This window comes from Giraffa tippelskirchi, chromosome 5 (genome assembly GCF_054371585.1).
Source record: "Giraffa tippelskirchi isolate mGirTip1 chromosome 5, T2T-mGirTip1v1.2.pri, whole genome shotgun sequence".
Classification (NCBI taxonomy): Eukaryota; Metazoa; Chordata; class Mammalia; order Artiodactyla; family Giraffidae; genus Giraffa; species Giraffa tippelskirchi.
In genome coordinates this window covers 91,146,300-91,163,214 of record NC_137279.1, presented here as the reverse complement: position 1 = coordinate 91,163,214, position 16,915 = coordinate 91,146,300, and the positions used below count along the sequence as shown (strand labels likewise).

Below are 16,915 nucleotides of genomic sequence, written 5' to 3'. Positions count from 1 at the left end.
AGGTTGGGGCTGGGCTCACCTGGGCTAGCCCTTTCTGTTCCTGCAGCGTGGCCACGGTACCGGGTCGTGGGCTCTGCGGACGCCGGGCAGTACAACCTGGAGATCACAGATGCCGAGCTCTCTGACGATGCCTCTTACGAGTGCCAGGCCACGGAGGCCGCCCTGCGCTCCCGGCGAGCGAAACTCACCGTGCTCAGTAATAACCCCCAACATCCCGCATGCACCCCCCGCAACTGCCCCACCACCTCCTCCTGTCTCTTTCTCTTGGTGTCCTGGCTGTCCCCCGCTTCCCCAAAGTCCTCTTTCATTTCCCAGCTTCTCTGTCTCTGATCCTGGCCTCATGTCCTGTCCCCACTATCTCCCTCTCTTTCCCTCCTCCAATTCTTTAAACTCCTTCCAAAGCCAAGTTCAGATAGAAGAGAAAAGAATGGGCACGTGGGCTGTGTGAGCTCTGGCATCCTCTCTGCCCCCGCCTGTGCCCAGGCCTCGCGGGGACTGAGCTCCACCTTCAGGACATAAACTGCCCCTGCCAGAGTGGGGGCATGGCAGGGCAATGGGGACCAGGCCTCTCCTGGCAGATGGGCTTGTTGGAAGCTTCTCCCTTCCTCTCCCTCGCAGCTGCCCCAGAAACTGCTCCCTTTGCTCCTTTCCCTCCACTCAGCCCCTCTACCCTTCTAGTCCTCTGTTCCCGCCTCAGCACTCACCCCACTTTCTCCACTTCACCTCCAGGCCTCCTCAGGGAACAGGGGAGCAGAACTGGAAGGATCGGGCCTTGAGGGCTGAGAAACGGGGAGGGGATGGGGCAGGGGTCCTGGCTGAGTCTGCAGGAACTGTTGGAGGAGGGATTGTCTCTGAAGAAGCCGTGCTGGCTGCCACCCACAGGGCACAGAGCAGATGTCCCTCTTTGGTAACACCCGGGGCTATTTGCATAATGAGGAGATCCTCTCCTGCACGCAGGCAGGACCCAGTACCGGAATGAGGCCAGCTCTGACGCCCTCACTGCACCCTCCCCCCAACCCCCAGTTTCCCCCCACCGCCGCCGCAGCCGCCAGCGGCACCTCCAGCTCCATCCATCTTTCTGTCTCCCTCAAGCTCTGGTGCTCTGCCTGGGCCTCTGCCTCTGCTCCGCTTGGCTCTGGCTTGGCTCTGTCTGCCTGTGATCCTCTTCCTTCCCTTTTGTCATCTGCTCCATCCCTTTCTCTTTGCTGCTTCCATCTGATCTGTCCTGCCCCTTCTCTTTTCTCTCCCCAACCTCAAAATCTTTAAAGTGGGGGATCCCCCCAGGAGGGATGGGAGGAAGGAGCAGGGAGCTGAGCTAAGTGAGTCTGGACACAAGGAAGATTCTTACCTGGGGGAGAAGGGTGAGGACGTGACGAGTCATCCGAGTGTGGCAGGAAAAGGCCTGGGCTGAGAGTCAGGAGACCAGGGCTATTTTGGCACCGTGACCCTGAAGAGGTCATGACCTCTGGTCATCTGTTTTCTCATCAGTAACATGGCATAATGATGCCGGCTTTTTCTTTTTCTTAGCAACTGCCGCTTTGCTGCTCCCTGAGTGGGGAGTTGTAAACTGTGAAGGTCTGGGCAGATGTGAGGTGTCAGAATAAGTGAGCACCAGAGGGACCCGGCAGTCTGTTTCTCTGGATGTAAAGGCCCCGAAGGACTAGGACTCCAGGCTGGTAGATGACTCACTTTTCCTCTCTGGTGAAGACACATGGGGAGAATTAGCATGGAGCAGGATGGAGGTTAGGGAGCAGGAGTTAGCTGACCACCAGGGTTAGGCATGGAGTGCTAAGACATCAACTTCCCCTCCTCACTGGAGAGTGTGTGAGCCCTCATGCTGGACCAGGCATTCCAAGGGAACATGAGATACTTAGGAGACCTTATCGTTTCTTTTTTCCTCCCTAACTGCCTCAGCTTAAGTCCTGGAAGGTGCTACTTCCAGACTGGAGACTGCCATTTGAATGAGTGGGTCCTGAAACTGTTCCTTCCCCCTCCTGCCCCAGCATGCTGCTGCTGCTGCTAAGTCGCTTCAGTCATGTCCGACTCTGTGCGACCCCAAAGACCCCTACCAGGCTCCCCCATCCCTGGGATTCTCCAGGCAAGAACACTGGAGTGGGTTGCCATTTCCTTCTCCAATGCATGAAAGTGAAGTCGCTCAGTCGTGTCCGGCTCTTCGCGATCCCATGGACTGCAGCCCACCAGGCTCCTCTGTCCATGGGATTTTCCAGGCAAGAGTACTGGAGTGGGTTGCCATTTCCTGCCCCAGCATAGAGATGGAGAAATAGAGAAAGATGGGTAAAGGCCAGCCAAGACCCTAGATATAACAGGAACTTAGTAATGACATCCTGCAACTTGGTTCAATCAAGGAAGCCTTCCTGGCAGAGGAGAATATCAATGGGAACCCTTGGTAGAGAAGTATCTTGTTTAAAAAGCTTTCAAGTCAATGAGGGACGTCTACACGAGCAGGGAGCTGGCTGGCTTATTTGCAGGGTGTTGAGGATGTGGATCTCTGTAGCCTATCTGGGTGTTTCAGGTGGATGAGGGGAGTAGGAGGAGGCCCCAAGAGTAAAAGAGATGGAAGATGAATCCATCTACTCCTTTCCCCTCACTCTGTCCCCTCCTCGTCTCTATGGAACTCTCACACCCCCTGCCTCCTGCAGCCACGTAGAGGCAGTGAGAAGGCAGGAGAGTTTGTGCACCCTCCTCTGCTCACCTGCCTGTACACAGCTTTTGTTCATTCGGGGCTCAGAGACTGGGCAGGACCGAGTGGAGAGTGTGCTGTGTTCAGTGTGTGGAATCAGCCTCCCTGCACATGGCCAGCCTCATCATCTCCCCTCTCCTGCAGCTATACCTCTCGGTGGTCTGCCCCCAACCCCAGACCAGCCCAGTCCACAGAATGGCCTTGCAGGACTCTGAGCAGCTGCCTCCCACTCCCTCGCAGACAGACACAGACATAATATAGATCTACAGACCCACGGCTCCCTCATTATTCACAGCAATAACCTCAAGTGCAGTGGTGATGAGCATAGCTCTGGGTCAGCAGGCCTAGTCCTCATCCCAGCCCGGCCATTGAGCTCAGTCTCCTGCCTCTGAGCACACTGGCCTGACCTGTCTGAGCCTCAGTACCTTGTCTGTAAATGGGAGGTGGAGGGCAGTCAGTGGTATTTACCATGAAAGGATTAATGAAATATACTCTGTGGTGAGGATGAAATAAAATCCTATGCACGAGGCGCTTGAGCTGACGCCTGGGGAGCGGTCAGTGAGTGGTGGAGATGTTGTCGATCATGTTACAGTTTACAGTCGGTTTCACACCCTTGATCTCCTTTCATTCTCCCAATAGGAACTCTGGGGAACATATGTCAATGTGCTTTTTGAAATTTTACAAACAAGGAAACTGAGGCCTCAGACACGTAAATATTGATATACAAATTTTAAGTTTCAAATCCTAAAAATGTGCCCATAAACACACTCATGGGAACTTCCCTGGTGGTTCAGTGGTTAAGACTCCAAACTCCCAATGCAGAGGGCTTGGGTCCTGTCCCTGGTCAGAGACTAGATCCTACATGCCATAACTAAGACCTGACTCACTGGAAAAGACTGAAGGCAAAAGGAGAAGGGGGTGGCAGAGGATCAGATAGCTGAATGGCATCACCAAGTCAATGGACATGAATCTGAGCAAACTCCGGGAGATAGTGAAGGACAGGGGAGCCTGGTGTGCTGCAGTCCATGGGATCGCAAAGAGTCAGACATGACATAGAGACTGAACAAAACAGCCAAACTAAAAAAAAAAGAACCACATGGACACATGCCCGCTAACTAAGCTTGGTAGACACCTCAACGGCCATATTTTCTTCTCCCCAGATACTAAGGTGGGCTAGCGTTAAAGGTGGCAGGTGGGCGGTCTTTCCCTAAATAAAGGGTGAGGACCAATGTTACAAGGGAAAGGAAAGCTGATGGGAGAAGAAGCTTTCCCCTCTTCTGCCCAGCTAGGACTGTCCTCTTGGGGTATGATAGCGCTGTATGACCTTGGAGGGGCCCCACACAGACCAAGAGAGCCTGAGTGGCAGCTCCATTTCTCTGTACCTTTCTCTCCTTCCCACCCCGTTTGCCAATCTGCATACAACTGGCACCGGAACCATGTACACTAGTGAGCAAAGAGGAAGAGCCCGGGATTCAGCAAGCAGATCATTGGCCAGCCAGGAGCCGGAGGCACTGCTGGCTCTTGTCTGAGCACTAACGTAAACACATTGCGCATGTCACACATGGCAGTCCCTCTACCGCCCTCATCTAGCCTTCATGAGGACCCTGGGAATGGGCATCGTATGTCCCTGTTGAAGAAACTGACTTGGCAGCCTCACCCGAGGTCACTTGACAGATGAATAAAGGTGCCAGGACTTGAAACCAGGGCAGCCTACTTCTATATCCTGTGCTGTCCTCACCCTCCCACTCTGCGTGAGCAAAGCCCTGGGACGGGCTGCAAGAGGTTCCTCTCCCCGGAAACCCTAAAAATGGAGACCATCATTTCATAAACTCCAGGACAGCCCTGCCCACGACTGGCCTCATGGGCATCCCAGGGTCTCCTCTCAAGGGCTCCCTTGGAAAGATCCATCTGCGTTTCTCTGGTCTTCCCAGCAAAAAAGCAGACGAAACCCTTTCACATTGCTGGCTGATGAACACAAGGTAGACCAAATATCAAAATTATAATCAAAACCCTTCCGTCTTTATTTCATCAACCACTTATTCCGCTAATAGCCCCAAGGATGAGTTACCAACCAGCCTCTGCACTAGATCTTAGGGCTTTAAGAGAAAAAAGAAGCAGCCCCTGCTCCCAGGGAACTTGCAGTCTGGTTTACCTGAGTGTTTCGAAGCCTGTGGGTATAGGAGAGGGAACTATTTCCTATTAATATTTCAGACATTGGACTGATTCGATTCCTTAAGCATTTAGCCAGAGCCTGCTTTGGTCATGTTCTAGGCACTGGAGACTATATAAATATTAATGTGATGGAGTTCCTGCTTTTCCAGGGATAATGGTTTTGTTGGGGAGGGGACATGGATAACCCTCATAAGTAACCCAAAGACAGGATAGATGGTGCTCGGAGCTTCAAGTAACTGGCTGGGAAGCACAGAGGCGGTGGTTGAGGGGGATGTAGCATGGAAGGCCCTGTGCAGCAGCTGGGATGTGAACAGGATGGACAGCAGTTCAAGAGAAGCTGTGAGGGAAGGGAGCAGAAACAAGAGGAGGTGGGGAAGTGCAGGACTTGACCTGGGGAACATTGGTCACAGGTTGAGAGGCTTGCAGCTCATGCCCATGGCAGCTAGTAGACATAGAAGGTGGTTGAACAGGGAAGTGGTACAGACTTGGCTGATCTGTAGAGAAAATAACCTGCCAGCCATGATGGATGGGTTGAGGCCAGCAGGGGCTGGAGGCAGGGAGTCCATTTGGGAGGTTGCAGTGATAGACCCACTCATCCGGCTGCTACAGGGCGGAGGAGCAGACAGGAGGGAATGGATTTAAGAAGCTACATTGGAGGTAGCCACCTTTCTGTGCCAGGTCCCCCAGACCACAGGAGCAGCAGATTCAGTGATCGTAAGTTAGGGGGTAAGGATGGCACTGCCCCACCAAGGGGTGGACATGCGGTAGGAAAGATGCCTCCAGGGGCAGGGGTTTCGGTCATCAGGGCACTGTTGGCCACATCCTGGACTGACTGTGCTCTGCTCTTCCCCACAGTCCCCCCAGAGGACACCAGGATTGATGGCGGTCCTGTGATCCTGCTGCAGGCAGGCACCCCCCACAACCTCACATGCCGCGCCTTCAACGCCAAGCCTGCCGCCACCATCATCTGGTTCCGGGATGGGACGCAGCAGGAGGGTGCTGTAGCCAGCACGGTGAGACCTTGCCTGCTTCCCCAGCTCCTCGAAGGGCACCCTCTAGGTCGCCTTTCCTTTCCCACATGGATCTGACCACAGACTAGGGGGACACAGATGTGGAAAGGGGCCTTAGAAGTCATGTGGTCCAATCCTCTCATTAAATAGTTGGGCAAATTGAGGTCCAGACAAGAGAATTCTTGGGGCCATTCAGTAGTTAGCATAGACTAAGAATAATAATGAGAATAGCAACATTAATTAAGCACCTACAGTGTAGCAGGCACTGTGCATGCTAAGCTCCATGGACAGTCTCTCTTAATCCTTATGGGAGTTTCATAAATTAGCTGTTACTTCCAACTCAAAAAGAGTGAACTGATGTTTAGAGAGGTTGAGTGACTTGCCCAGAGTCACACACAGCTGACATGCAGCAGAGCTGGGGTTTATACCTGGATTAGAATGCAGTCTCTTGCTACCAAGCCTCTCAACTTTCTTCCCCCAGCCTCTAGTTGGTGCATGTTCCCAGTTGGCACAACTAAGAGCTAGGGGAAGCAGTGATTATGTGGACATTTTATAGATGAGTAACCTATTGCCGAGAAGGACATCAAACGACTTGCCCAGGATCACATGGCAAAGTTGAGGTGGAGCCGGAGTTAGAATCCAGATCTCCTATTTGGAGGTCCTCTTGCCAGCTGTGGACAGGCACAGGTATACCCAGCCCCTTGCTAGATGCTGCAGGAGACACTTCTCATTGAGGGGAGAGACCTTTCACCTGTGTGCATTGGAGTATGCCCAGGGAATGCCTGGATTTGCTCTGCCCTTGACAGTCTGTGTCACCTTGGACAATTCACGTCTTTCTGGCCTTCATTTCACCATGTGACAAACCGTTTGGCTTCAGTGGTGCTTAACTTTCTCACCACCAAGAACCCTGTCATTTTTCCCCTCTATGGTTACATGTATTGAAATATTTTGGCAACCAAACAAGCTGATTGGTCAGTGGGCATTTGTCATCTACTGCCTCCTCCTTTTTTTTCTATTTATTGAAGACGATGGAGCTTTGAAGCAGCAGGAGGAAGCCAGTGTTACTGCACTGGACTGGTATTGCTCCAGTACTGCATCAGGCCTAGTAAGATGCTTGTACTGCTGTCATACTGTGGGCCCCCACTTTGCCTAATATTATGTTTTCCCCTAGGCAATGTGCAAACAGCCTTGGAAAACAGCCCAAGGATCCTATGATCATGTCTGGGGACCTCAGGTTGGGTATCATGGAACCATTATGAGACTTTGAGCCTGTGATCCCTTCCCTGCCCTCAAGGAGTTTATGGTCTAGCAGGAGAGACCCAGCACCGAAACACACGCACAGTGCCTAAGAGGCAAGGTGGATGTGACCAGAGCAGTGTGGGGGACAGATTGCCTGTGAGGGCTACACGTTCAGTCTTGGAGAGAGTCCTGAGAGCTGGGATTAGCAAAGGAAGACTTTCCAGAAAAGGACGGACTTGGGTTGGACTCAGGGAATTCCAGGAACCAGACTTAAAACGATGGAGAAAACTATGCAACCCACAGAGTGAACTCTAATGTAAACTATGGCCTCGGTTAGTAATAGGGTATCAGTGTTGGTTCATCATGTATCATGGTTGTATCATGTATCAGATGTAACATGTATCACACTAGTGCATCATGTTAATAATAGAGGAAACTGGGGTTGGGGAGGAGGATATAGGGGAACTCTCTGTATTTTCTATTCAATTTTTCTGTAAAATTAAAACTTCTCTTAAAAAATAAAGTCTGTTAGTGTTAAAAAAAAAAAAAACCTAAACCTGGGGAGGAGGTAGGGGCTGGGGGAAGGGCAGAGGTTAAATGCCCCTCCAGCAAGCCTAGCTCTGTGTGGGTCACCCCAAGAGCGGAGGAAGGGGCCTTTAGCTTGACCCTGTCTCCCACCCTTATTCCCCACCTCACCCTCCCACCCCAGGAACTCCTGAAGGATGGGAAGAGGGAGACCACCATTAGCCAGCTGCTCATCAACCCTACAGACCTGGACATTGGACGTGTCTTCACCTGCCGCAGCGTGAACGAGGCCATCCCGAGTGGCAAGGAGACGTCCATTGAGCTCGACGTGCACCGTGAGCAGGGCCCGGGGAGGGGGGGCGGGGGGTAACGTGCACCCTGGGGGGCGGCACCCTTTGGGAAGCACAGAAGAATCCCCTGGGGCCCCGGGACAGATGCTCCGTTTCTTTGTCCTCTTGGATTCCCTGCTTTGAACCGTAGGCTTTGAGAGCTGGCACAAGAGCCATCAGCTGCGAGCCAGGCAGTTCCCGGGTTTAAACCGTGTGACTTTGGGCAATGACGTAATCTCTCCGAGCCGTAGTTTCTAATTCTGAATATGTGCAGAAAATAAAATGCAGGCCTACAGTTCCTTATCGGAAATTCCAAACCAAATGTGATTGGGTGGCAAAACCTGAACGGAAGCTCTTTGTAGTCTTTTATTTAATAACTCAATTGGAATAGCCATACCTGTCACTGCAGGTATATTAATGCGTGTTTCTATGGGATGTTGCCCAGATTCTGCTGGGGGTCTTACACAGTAAATGGTCTGTGGTCACCATAACCTTTCTAACATTTGAAAAATTCCAAATTCTGAAACACATCTAATTCCAGGGGTTTCAGATAAGGGATTGTGATGCTCTGTGCCTGCTTCTCAGGGTTGTGAGCATTAAGTGAGATATAGTGTAAGCTCATCTCACACGGAGTATGCTACTGGGTAAGTGCTCAATAAATTCCCACTGCCCAGGGAAGGGTGGAAGTGTGGGCAGCAACTGGAGAGACGCCCCACCCCCACCCTGGCTAGTGAGCCTAGCGAACCCACACTGACGCCTAGTGGTCACAGTTGGTCACTACACAGTCTGACTAATTTTGTCCCTTTGGTATCATCCTTGGTCCTCACCCTAGCTGGCCCCTAGAGGCTCCTGGAATAAAGGTGAGGAAAGCTTATTTACTGGAGTTGGTACACTGCAAACTCAAATTCCCAGATCACCACACGAGTGAGGTCTCAGTGTATGTGCTAGAGAGAGAAAAAGAAATTTGAGGGACAGAAAAGACCCTGACTTGCTGTCCTCTGCTTTGCAGACCCTCCTACAGTGACCCTGTCTATTGAGCCCCAGACGGTGCAGGAGGGCGAGCGTGTCATCTTTACGTGTCAGGCCACGGCCAACCCAGAGATCCTGGGCTACAGGTAGGAGGGGAGGGGCGGGGGCGGGCACACCCTGGGGAGGGATACTAGGAAGCCCTTGAGATCAGGAGTGGGGGACTGGGGAGGACAGGCCACTGGATGTGGGGGAGAGGGCTCCAAGGCCTGACCCTGCTCTGTGTTGCCTCCTTCAGGTGGGCCAAGGGGGGCTTCCTGATTGAAGATGCCCATGAGAGTCGCTATGAAACAAATGTCGATTATTCCTTCTTCACGGAGCCTGTGTCCTGTGAGGTTCACAACAAAGTGGGGAGCACCAATGTCAGCACTTTAGTCAATGTCCACTGTGAGTAGCTGCAGGAGCAAGGGCTTTAAAGGACTTGGGGGAGGGGGAGGCTCTGTGGGGCTGAGGAGACATGAGAGGAGGCAAAGCAGGAGGAGGATTGGGATTGCCACACACCCCCACCCCCCGATGAGATCAGGACCCTGATGATCTGTTTGTTCCTTTCTACCTCAGTTGCCCCTCGGATTGTAGTTGACCCTAAACCCACGACCACAGACATTGGCTCTGATGTGACCCTCACCTGTGTCTGGGTTGGGAATCCCCCCCTCACTCTCACCTGGACCAAAAAGGACTCAAACATGGTAAGAAGCTCTCCACCTCTCCTGAACACTGGGCGGTAGGAGCCTGGCTGCAGGTTGGGAAGAGGGGGCTCAGGGGGCACAGCATTCTTTTTCAAGTTGAACCTGGGATATTCCCAAGTTCTCTGGATTTGGAAGAGAAGGACGGTGCTTGCAATCAACCCCACCCCTCCTTGGCAGATAGCTGGCTACTTCAGTGGCAGTGAGAGGGACAGTGACCTGTGGGTGGGAGGGGGGAAAGGCGGCCAGAGTGGAGCTGCTGCTGTGGCAAGAGACCTGGTCAGTGAATGCTGCATAGGAGGGTTGAGTGGCCGGGGTGATGCACTAGAGGAGAGAAAGCTGAATTCTACAGCTCCACAGAGACCTATATGGGACAGTTTGGGCCAAAATTGTAGAAAGAGGGATTTTAGAGTGAAACTTCCTCATCTGGCAAGAGAAGCACTGGGAGAGGCTACCAGCAGTGGCTGCATCCTCTTTTAAAAATCACGGCAGCTTCACCTGCCCTCATGCACCTGCACCCAGGTCTGCCCACTCTTACAGAGATGCTGTGTCTAAATGCTAACCTGTTTAGAGCCAGATAGACTCGGGACTCTGCTTCCCTTCTGGGAATTCACTTGTGGCCCTTCCTGCTTTCTTTCCAATGCCTCCAATGCGGGGGCCCACACGGATCTAGGGGCCCAGGCCTCCTGGCTCCCCACCCGAGGCTGCTCTCTCTGCCCAGGTCCTGAGTAATAGCAACCAGCTGCTGCTGAAGTCGGTGACCCAGGCTGATGCTGGCACCTACACCTGCCGGGCCATTGTGCCTCGGATCGGAGTGGCTGAGCGGGAGGTGCCACTTTACGTGAATGGTGAGTGGCCTGAGGAAGGGGGAAGGGACCTGGGGGTGGGCTGCTGGAGGTTCCAGCTGGCCCTGACCATGTCCTCTTGTTTGCAGGGCCCCCCATCATCTCTAGCGAGGCCGTACAGTATGCCGTCAGGGGCGATGGCGGCAAGGTGGAGTGTTTCATCGGGAGTACGCCACCCCCAGACCGCATTGTGAGTGGGCCAGGCCTCGGGCCAGCCGCTTATTTCCCTACTCGCCTCAGCCTCCTCCCGCTTTCCCCAGGCCCTTCCTATGCCTTGTGCTTCTCATCCTCTGACTCTGTCCCTCTCCCTGCTCACACGCCACCTCCTCTCTTCCTTGTTGTGTGACCCTGAGCCAGTTACTTGGTCTTTGGAACGTCAGTTTCCTCATCCTTAAAATGGGGGCAGTGATCCCTACTGAACAGGGTTGCTGTTGCCTTTCACAACAGGTGTGAAAGGCCTGGTGAAGTCTCCTCGGATACGGTGCTAGTTCCCCTGGGCTTTCACTCCTGCTCTCTCCTCTCCCTCATCTCCACCTCTTTCCTCAGCCTCCCCACCTCTTCCTTGCCCCCTCCCCTGCCCTCTGCCCCAGCCCTGCCCCATCAGTTCCATCCCACCCAGTCGTCCACTCCCCTCCCTTCTCCTGCCTTCCTCCTCCTACCAGCGCCATGCCCGCCGCTCTCCACCCCCTCCCTCTCCCCCACACCACGAGCCATTAATTCCTTCCGTGACTATTAACCGTCAAACCCCTCATCACATTTAATGACCATTTGGCTAACTCCAGGGCTGCCCAGGGACACTTCATTACCACGGCCGCCTGGGCAGCAGGCGGCTCGGCTCCCCGGGGGCCTCGCTTTCAGAGCTAGGAGGACTGATCCCTGGAAAAGAGCCAGTTCTCTGCGGCTCCCTCTCCCTCGGGCTCCACTCTGAGGGAGGGGACACAATGGAGGGGGGTACCCCAGTCTGGGGGGTGGGGAATGGAGGATCCTGGGAGAGACCCCTCCCGGTGACAGTTCCCACTCATTTATAAGGGTCTGTGAATGGGTCTCCAGAGCCGGTGGGTGGGTTCATGTGGGGCTGGCTGTGGGGTGGTTAAAGGTGAGGCCGAAGTTATATCTACTTAGAGTCTCAGACTATCAGAGCTAGAGGGAAGCTGGGTCACTACCTACTCTAGCCTGGTCCTCTCCTTTTATAGGTGAGGAAACTGAGGCCCAGAGACGGGAGGGGGCGGCCACCCAGGACTCAAAAGGAGGATCAGGCCTAGAGCCCAGGGTTCTTGGCTCTCCCTCCAGGACATGTTCCCACATGTTGGTTCATTGGATCAGCTGGGGTTGTTACGAAAATACAGATTCCCAATAAGAGAAGCCTGAATTCTAACTTGGGAATGATGTGTCTTTGGGATACTGGTCTACCATCTTCCAGGTCTGCTGGCTTCCCGAATAAAATTGCTCTCGCTTGCCTCAACAACCACCACCACCAAATAGAGATTCCTAGGCCTGTGCCCTAGAGAGTCGTATTTAGGAGCTAAGCTCCAGGAATCCTCATGTTAAAGAGTGTCCCTACGCTTATCTGAATGGTCACAGCATGTGTGTCGAGCACGTTTGGGAGCCACTGCTCCTCCTAGACTGGAGGTTTGATGCCAGGTTTGGAGGCAGCAAGTGTGGCTTGGGCTTGTAGGGTGAGTGTGGGTCTGGGCTGACGGGCACACAGGGTGAGGATATGAGTATGCCTTGTGGTGAGTCAGGTCTTTCTACCACCTGCCTCTTCCTCATCCCATCCTGCCCCCCCACCCCAGGCCTGGGCATGGAAGGAGAACTTCCTGGAGGTGGGGACCCTGGAACGCTACACAGTGGAGAGGACCAACTCGGGCAGTGGGGTCCTGTCCACGCTCACCATCAACAACGTCATGGAGGCCGACTTCCAGACCCACTACAACTGCACCGCCTGGAACAGCTTTGGCCCGGGCACGGCCATCATCCAGCTGGAAGAGCGAGGTAACTGTGGTGCTGGCTGTGTCGCCAGGGCACAGGGCAGCCTGGGGACTCTGCTCCCTCTTCTCTCCAGGGGCATGGCTCAGAGACACTGCTCTCTCCTGGGCCTGCCCACCACAGCCTGGTCTTGGTGCTCAGCTGGGAAAACAACTCACTTTTTTAAACATTCATTGAGCATCTGCTATGTGCCAGGCCCCGCACTAGGAGCCGCAGGGACAGATGTAAATGAGCACAGTCCTTGCCATCTGGGAACTTTCAGTTTAGTGGAGGAACTAGAGAGTGGCAGGAAATGACTTCAGATGCAGAAAAATGAAATGATGTGTAAAGGCAGTAACACTCCATAATTCACTGCATTGGTATGACGATTAAATGAGAGGATATTCATGGAATATCTTGGAATAGAATATGCCTGCCAATGCAGGAGACGCAGGTTTGATCCTTGCATTGGGCAGATCCCCTGGAGAAGGAAATGGCAACCCACTCCAGTATTCTTGCCTGGAAAATTCCATAGACAGAAGAACTTGGCGGGCTATAGCCCATGGGGTTGCAAAGAGTCGGACACAACTGAGCACACACACACACGCACCTTTTTATAAATCCTTAGTCTGATAGGAGACACATATTCTCTCCCTTAAGGCATTTCTAGCCTGATAAAAGAGACATAATGCTTTTGAGTTTCTTGGAAGCTCCCAACTCTGATGAGAAAAAGAGTCTCTTTTTTTTTGGTAAGAACTAGCTATTTGATGTGGGAGATTGGGGGAAATAACCTGGGGTGGGGGGGTCTGTCTTAGCTAAGGGAACCAGCAAGAGCAAGGAGTTGGTGGGAAAGAACAGAGTAGACAGAATAAGGAGGGCTCTGCAGGAAACACTTCTGAAAGGGAAGAGACTCACATGGATCTGATCCATCCAGGACAGACAGGAAGGGAGAGAAAACTAGAGGCAGGATTCCTGGGTCCTTCTCATCTCCAAGGAGCAGGGGGATCCAACCAGAACTGCCTGAGCCCTGGGAGGACAGGTGCCCTGGATGGAGCAGTCACAATGGGGTGGATGAGGAAGGCAGTGAAATAGGTGGAAACACAGGTGCCAATGGGAAAGTCTGGGGACAGCCGACCTCAGACAAGACCCCAGCCCAGGAAAGAGAGACAAGTCTCCCAGGCAGGTGGGCTACAAGAGAGGGACAGACAGACCACCACAGCCAGGGACAAGTCGATCCCAACTCTGATGAAGTTGAAGTGAAGGTCTAAATCCAGATACAATGCAGACTTCCTCTCCATTCCCACCTTGACTTTAACTGAACTCAGCTGAAACGTAACCCTGTGCAAAGTCCAGGGGGCCTGAAGCTCAGCTGTTGTGAGCTTCAGCCATCACTGAGCTCAGATCCCCCATGTGACCGCATCCTCACCCTCCTCCTTTCCTTCCCACATCTGAAGAGGTGTTACCTGTGGGCATCATCGCCGGGGCCACCATTGGCGCAGGCATCCTGCTCATCTTCTTCTTCATCGCCTTGGTGTTCTTTCTCTACCGGCGCCGCAAAGGCAGTGAGTATGGGCCCTGCTGGGGCCACAGCCCTCCTGAGGGTCTCTGACAAGCAGGGCTTGGGAGGGACGAGGAGGGATTGGCAGCTGCGCTCTCCAGGCCAGGTGGGTCCAGGCTGCGGCCCTTGTCCCCAGGTCGCAAAGACGTGACCCTGAGGAAGCTGGACATCAAAGTGGAGACAGTGAACCGGGAGCCGCTCACGATGCATTCTGACCGGGAGGACGACACTGCCAGCGTCTCCACGGCGACCCGTGTCATGAAGGCCATCTACTCCGTGAGCATCCACTCCTTCCTGGCCTACCCTCCTCTTTACACTCTTGGGACCAGCCCCACCCCAGGTCACTAAAACTGCCACTCTGCTCCCTCAGTTGACCTACTTTGGTCCTGTCCCCTGCCCCACACACTCACTCTCATACGTACAGACACATGAACATGTACACGCTCCCCAGGCTAATTTTCTTCCAGCAGAGGATAGGTAGGTGGGACCCACACAGGCTTCCCTCACCCCATTCTCCCTGCAACAGAGTGTCAAGAGTCTTTTGACCCAACTGGAAGTTCTCTGGCCCAACTGCCTCAGTGCTCAGATGAAGAACAGCCCCAGAGAGGGGCAGGGACATACACAAGCACTGCACATTATCACAGAATTGGTGCTAGAACCCATATCTCTGGCTTCTTCCCACTATACTCCAGAGTCTCTGCAGGGAGAGGACGCAGGGTACAAGTCTGCCCCTGACCCAGACCCTTCCTCTTAACAGGCGGCCTCTGGGTGTGGGGATGGGGTGGGCAAGGCGGGCGAGAGCAGGCGTCCATCTCCTGATGCCCAGCTCCTGCTCCTCTGCAGTCCTTCAAGGACGACGTGGACCTAAAGCAGGATCTGCGCTGTGATACCATCGACACCCGGGAGGAGTATGAGATGAAGGTGCGGACTGGGGAAGGGCCCACACACGAGGTCCCCTGGAGGGGCGCCGGACATGGATCGCGGGCTCCAAGGGCGGGCAGGGTAGAGGTGAGGGCAGGTGTGTGGAGGAAGGGTAAGGGGATTATTGAGGGAACAGAGGAGATGAAGAGTTATTGGCTGAGAACCGGGGTAGAGCCAGAGAAGGAGGCCCAGAGGGCCTCGATGAGACTCCACACCCCTCCCCAAGAGGGACCCCCCTTCTCATCCTCTTCTCTCATTGCCACCCAGGACCCCACCAATGGCTACTACAACGTGCGTGCCCACGAAGACCGCCCGTCTTCCAGGGCAGTGCTCTATGCTGACTACCGTGCCCCCGGCCCTGCCCGGTTTGACGGCCGCCCCTCCTCCCGCCTCTCCCACTCCAGCGGCTACGCCCAGCTCAACACCTACAGCCGGGCCCCGGCCCCCGACTACGGCCCTGAGCCCACGCCCCCTGGTCCTGCTGCCCCCGCTGGCAACGACACTGCCAGCCAGCTGTCCTACGAGAACTATGAGAAGTTCAATTCCCATCCCTTCCCCGGGGCAGCAGGGTACCCCACCTACCGACTGGGCTACCCCCAGGCCCCACCGTCCGGCTTGGAGCGGACCCCATACGAGGCATACGACCCCATTGGCAAGTACGCCACCGCCACGCGATTCTCCTACACCTCCCAGCACTCGGACTACGGCCAGAGATTCCAGCAGCGCATGCAGACGCATGTGTAGGGCCGGCGCCTGGCCGGGGCATCTCTGCGGGGCAGAGGAGAAGGCTTTCACAGCTGTTCCCTGATATTCAGGGACATTGCCCGTTGTTGCTCCCGTCCTGGACCGGCCTTCCTCCTCCCACCGCGGCAGGCAGGGAGCAGGTCTCCCGGAAACACCCTGTCCCGAGGATGGTGCTCTGCGCATGCCCCAGCCTCCTGGGCCTGCCCTTCCCTCTTCTTCGGGAGGATGTGTCTCTTCTGACCTGCACCCTTGCCTGGCCCTAGTCTGGGGACTGGGAAAGTGAAGGTTGCGGAGAGCAGAGGGGCCACTTTTTAGCATTCCCTTTCTATGCCGCCCCTCTGGTCTCACGTGAGCGGACAGGGGGGCTCCTGTGGGGAGGAGCGAGCTTTGACCCAGAGGACACGGAGTGTCGGGGTGGGTAGCTCTGGTACAGATAGATTGCCTGGCCCATCCCATCTGTTGTCCGCGTCATACCTTGGTTGCGTCTCTCCCTCCTCGGGACTGCAGAAGGGACCTTGAATTTGTTTTTTCAGCCCTGGTACCGAGTTCAGATCCAGCCCTTGTTCAGCTGGGATTAAAATGCCAAGTCATCTGGGCTGCCCACTGTGGACACCTGTCTCTCTGCCTGCAGAGGGATCCGGGTATCTCCCCTAGCGCTGCCCTTTCCTTCTCTTCCTCTGTGCTGGGCCAGCCGGATAAATCAGGGGTCGTGATGGAGAAGGAAAGGTCAGGAACCACATCCTGAGTCACCAACAAGACAGCAGCGTGCTACATAGCAGTTTGTTTCCAGAACCCACGCTAGAGGGGGCCCAGCCAAGCTCCCTCTCCTCCCCAGCAGGCCCTACTTCCTGGCTTTAATGAGCCTGCCTGGGGAGTGGTGGTGAAAGTGGGGGTGCTATAGGCTATTTTTCAAAGACAACAAAAAACAATTAGGGAAAAAGAAATAAAAAGAAGTGGTAGGGAGCTCCCCACCCAAATACAAGTCCCAGTGGAAAGGAAAGGGGGAACCTGTTCTCTATCAGATTTCCAGTACCTTCCATTACTCTTTCAATCTCGAAGCACTTTGAATCCATTTTTAAACATTCAGGTGGTGAGACCTGTCACCCGATGGGCTCTATAGGACCAGAAGGGGGCCTGGCTGTCAGGCTCTACTGTCCTACCCTAGAGCTGACCAGCTGGTTAGAGAGGCCACCTTCT

General features: G+C 54.3%; 1 protein-coding gene across 4 annotated transcripts in view; it reads left to right on the top strand.

Moving 5' to 3' along the window:
• The window catches only part of KIRREL1 (kirre like nephrin family adhesion molecule 1), a 99,386-nt gene extending 82,718 nt beyond the window's left edge, over positions 1 to 16,668 (top strand). For 2 of the 4 annotated variants that reach the window (XM_081495427.1, XM_081495428.1), the window contains 13 exons: positions 47 to 196; positions 5,729 to 5,886; positions 7,832 to 7,982; positions 8,986 to 9,091; positions 9,241 to 9,389; positions 9,561 to 9,688; positions 10,359 to 10,533; positions 10,620 to 10,720; positions 12,324 to 12,522; positions 13,950 to 14,057; positions 14,190 to 14,329; positions 14,897 to 14,974; positions 15,242 to 16,668. In XM_081495427.1, coding sequence (XP_081351553.1) covers positions 47 to 196; positions 5,729 to 5,886; positions 7,832 to 7,982; positions 8,986 to 9,091; positions 9,241 to 9,389; positions 9,561 to 9,688; positions 10,359 to 10,533; positions 10,620 to 10,720; positions 12,324 to 12,522; positions 13,950 to 14,057; positions 14,190 to 14,329; positions 14,897 to 14,974; positions 15,242 to 15,718 — 2,120 coding nt within the window. In that variant the 3' untranslated portion in view covers positions 15,719 to 16,668. The remainder of the gene's footprint in view (positions 1 to 46; positions 197 to 5,728; positions 5,887 to 7,831; positions 7,983 to 8,985; positions 9,092 to 9,240; positions 9,390 to 9,560; positions 9,689 to 10,358; positions 10,534 to 10,619; positions 10,721 to 12,323; positions 12,523 to 13,949; positions 14,058 to 14,189; positions 14,330 to 14,896; positions 14,975 to 15,241) is intronic. The other 2 variants (XM_081495429.1, XM_081495430.1) reach the window with 2 other exon arrangements.
• Positions 16,669 to 16,915: the final 247 nt, after the last annotated feature.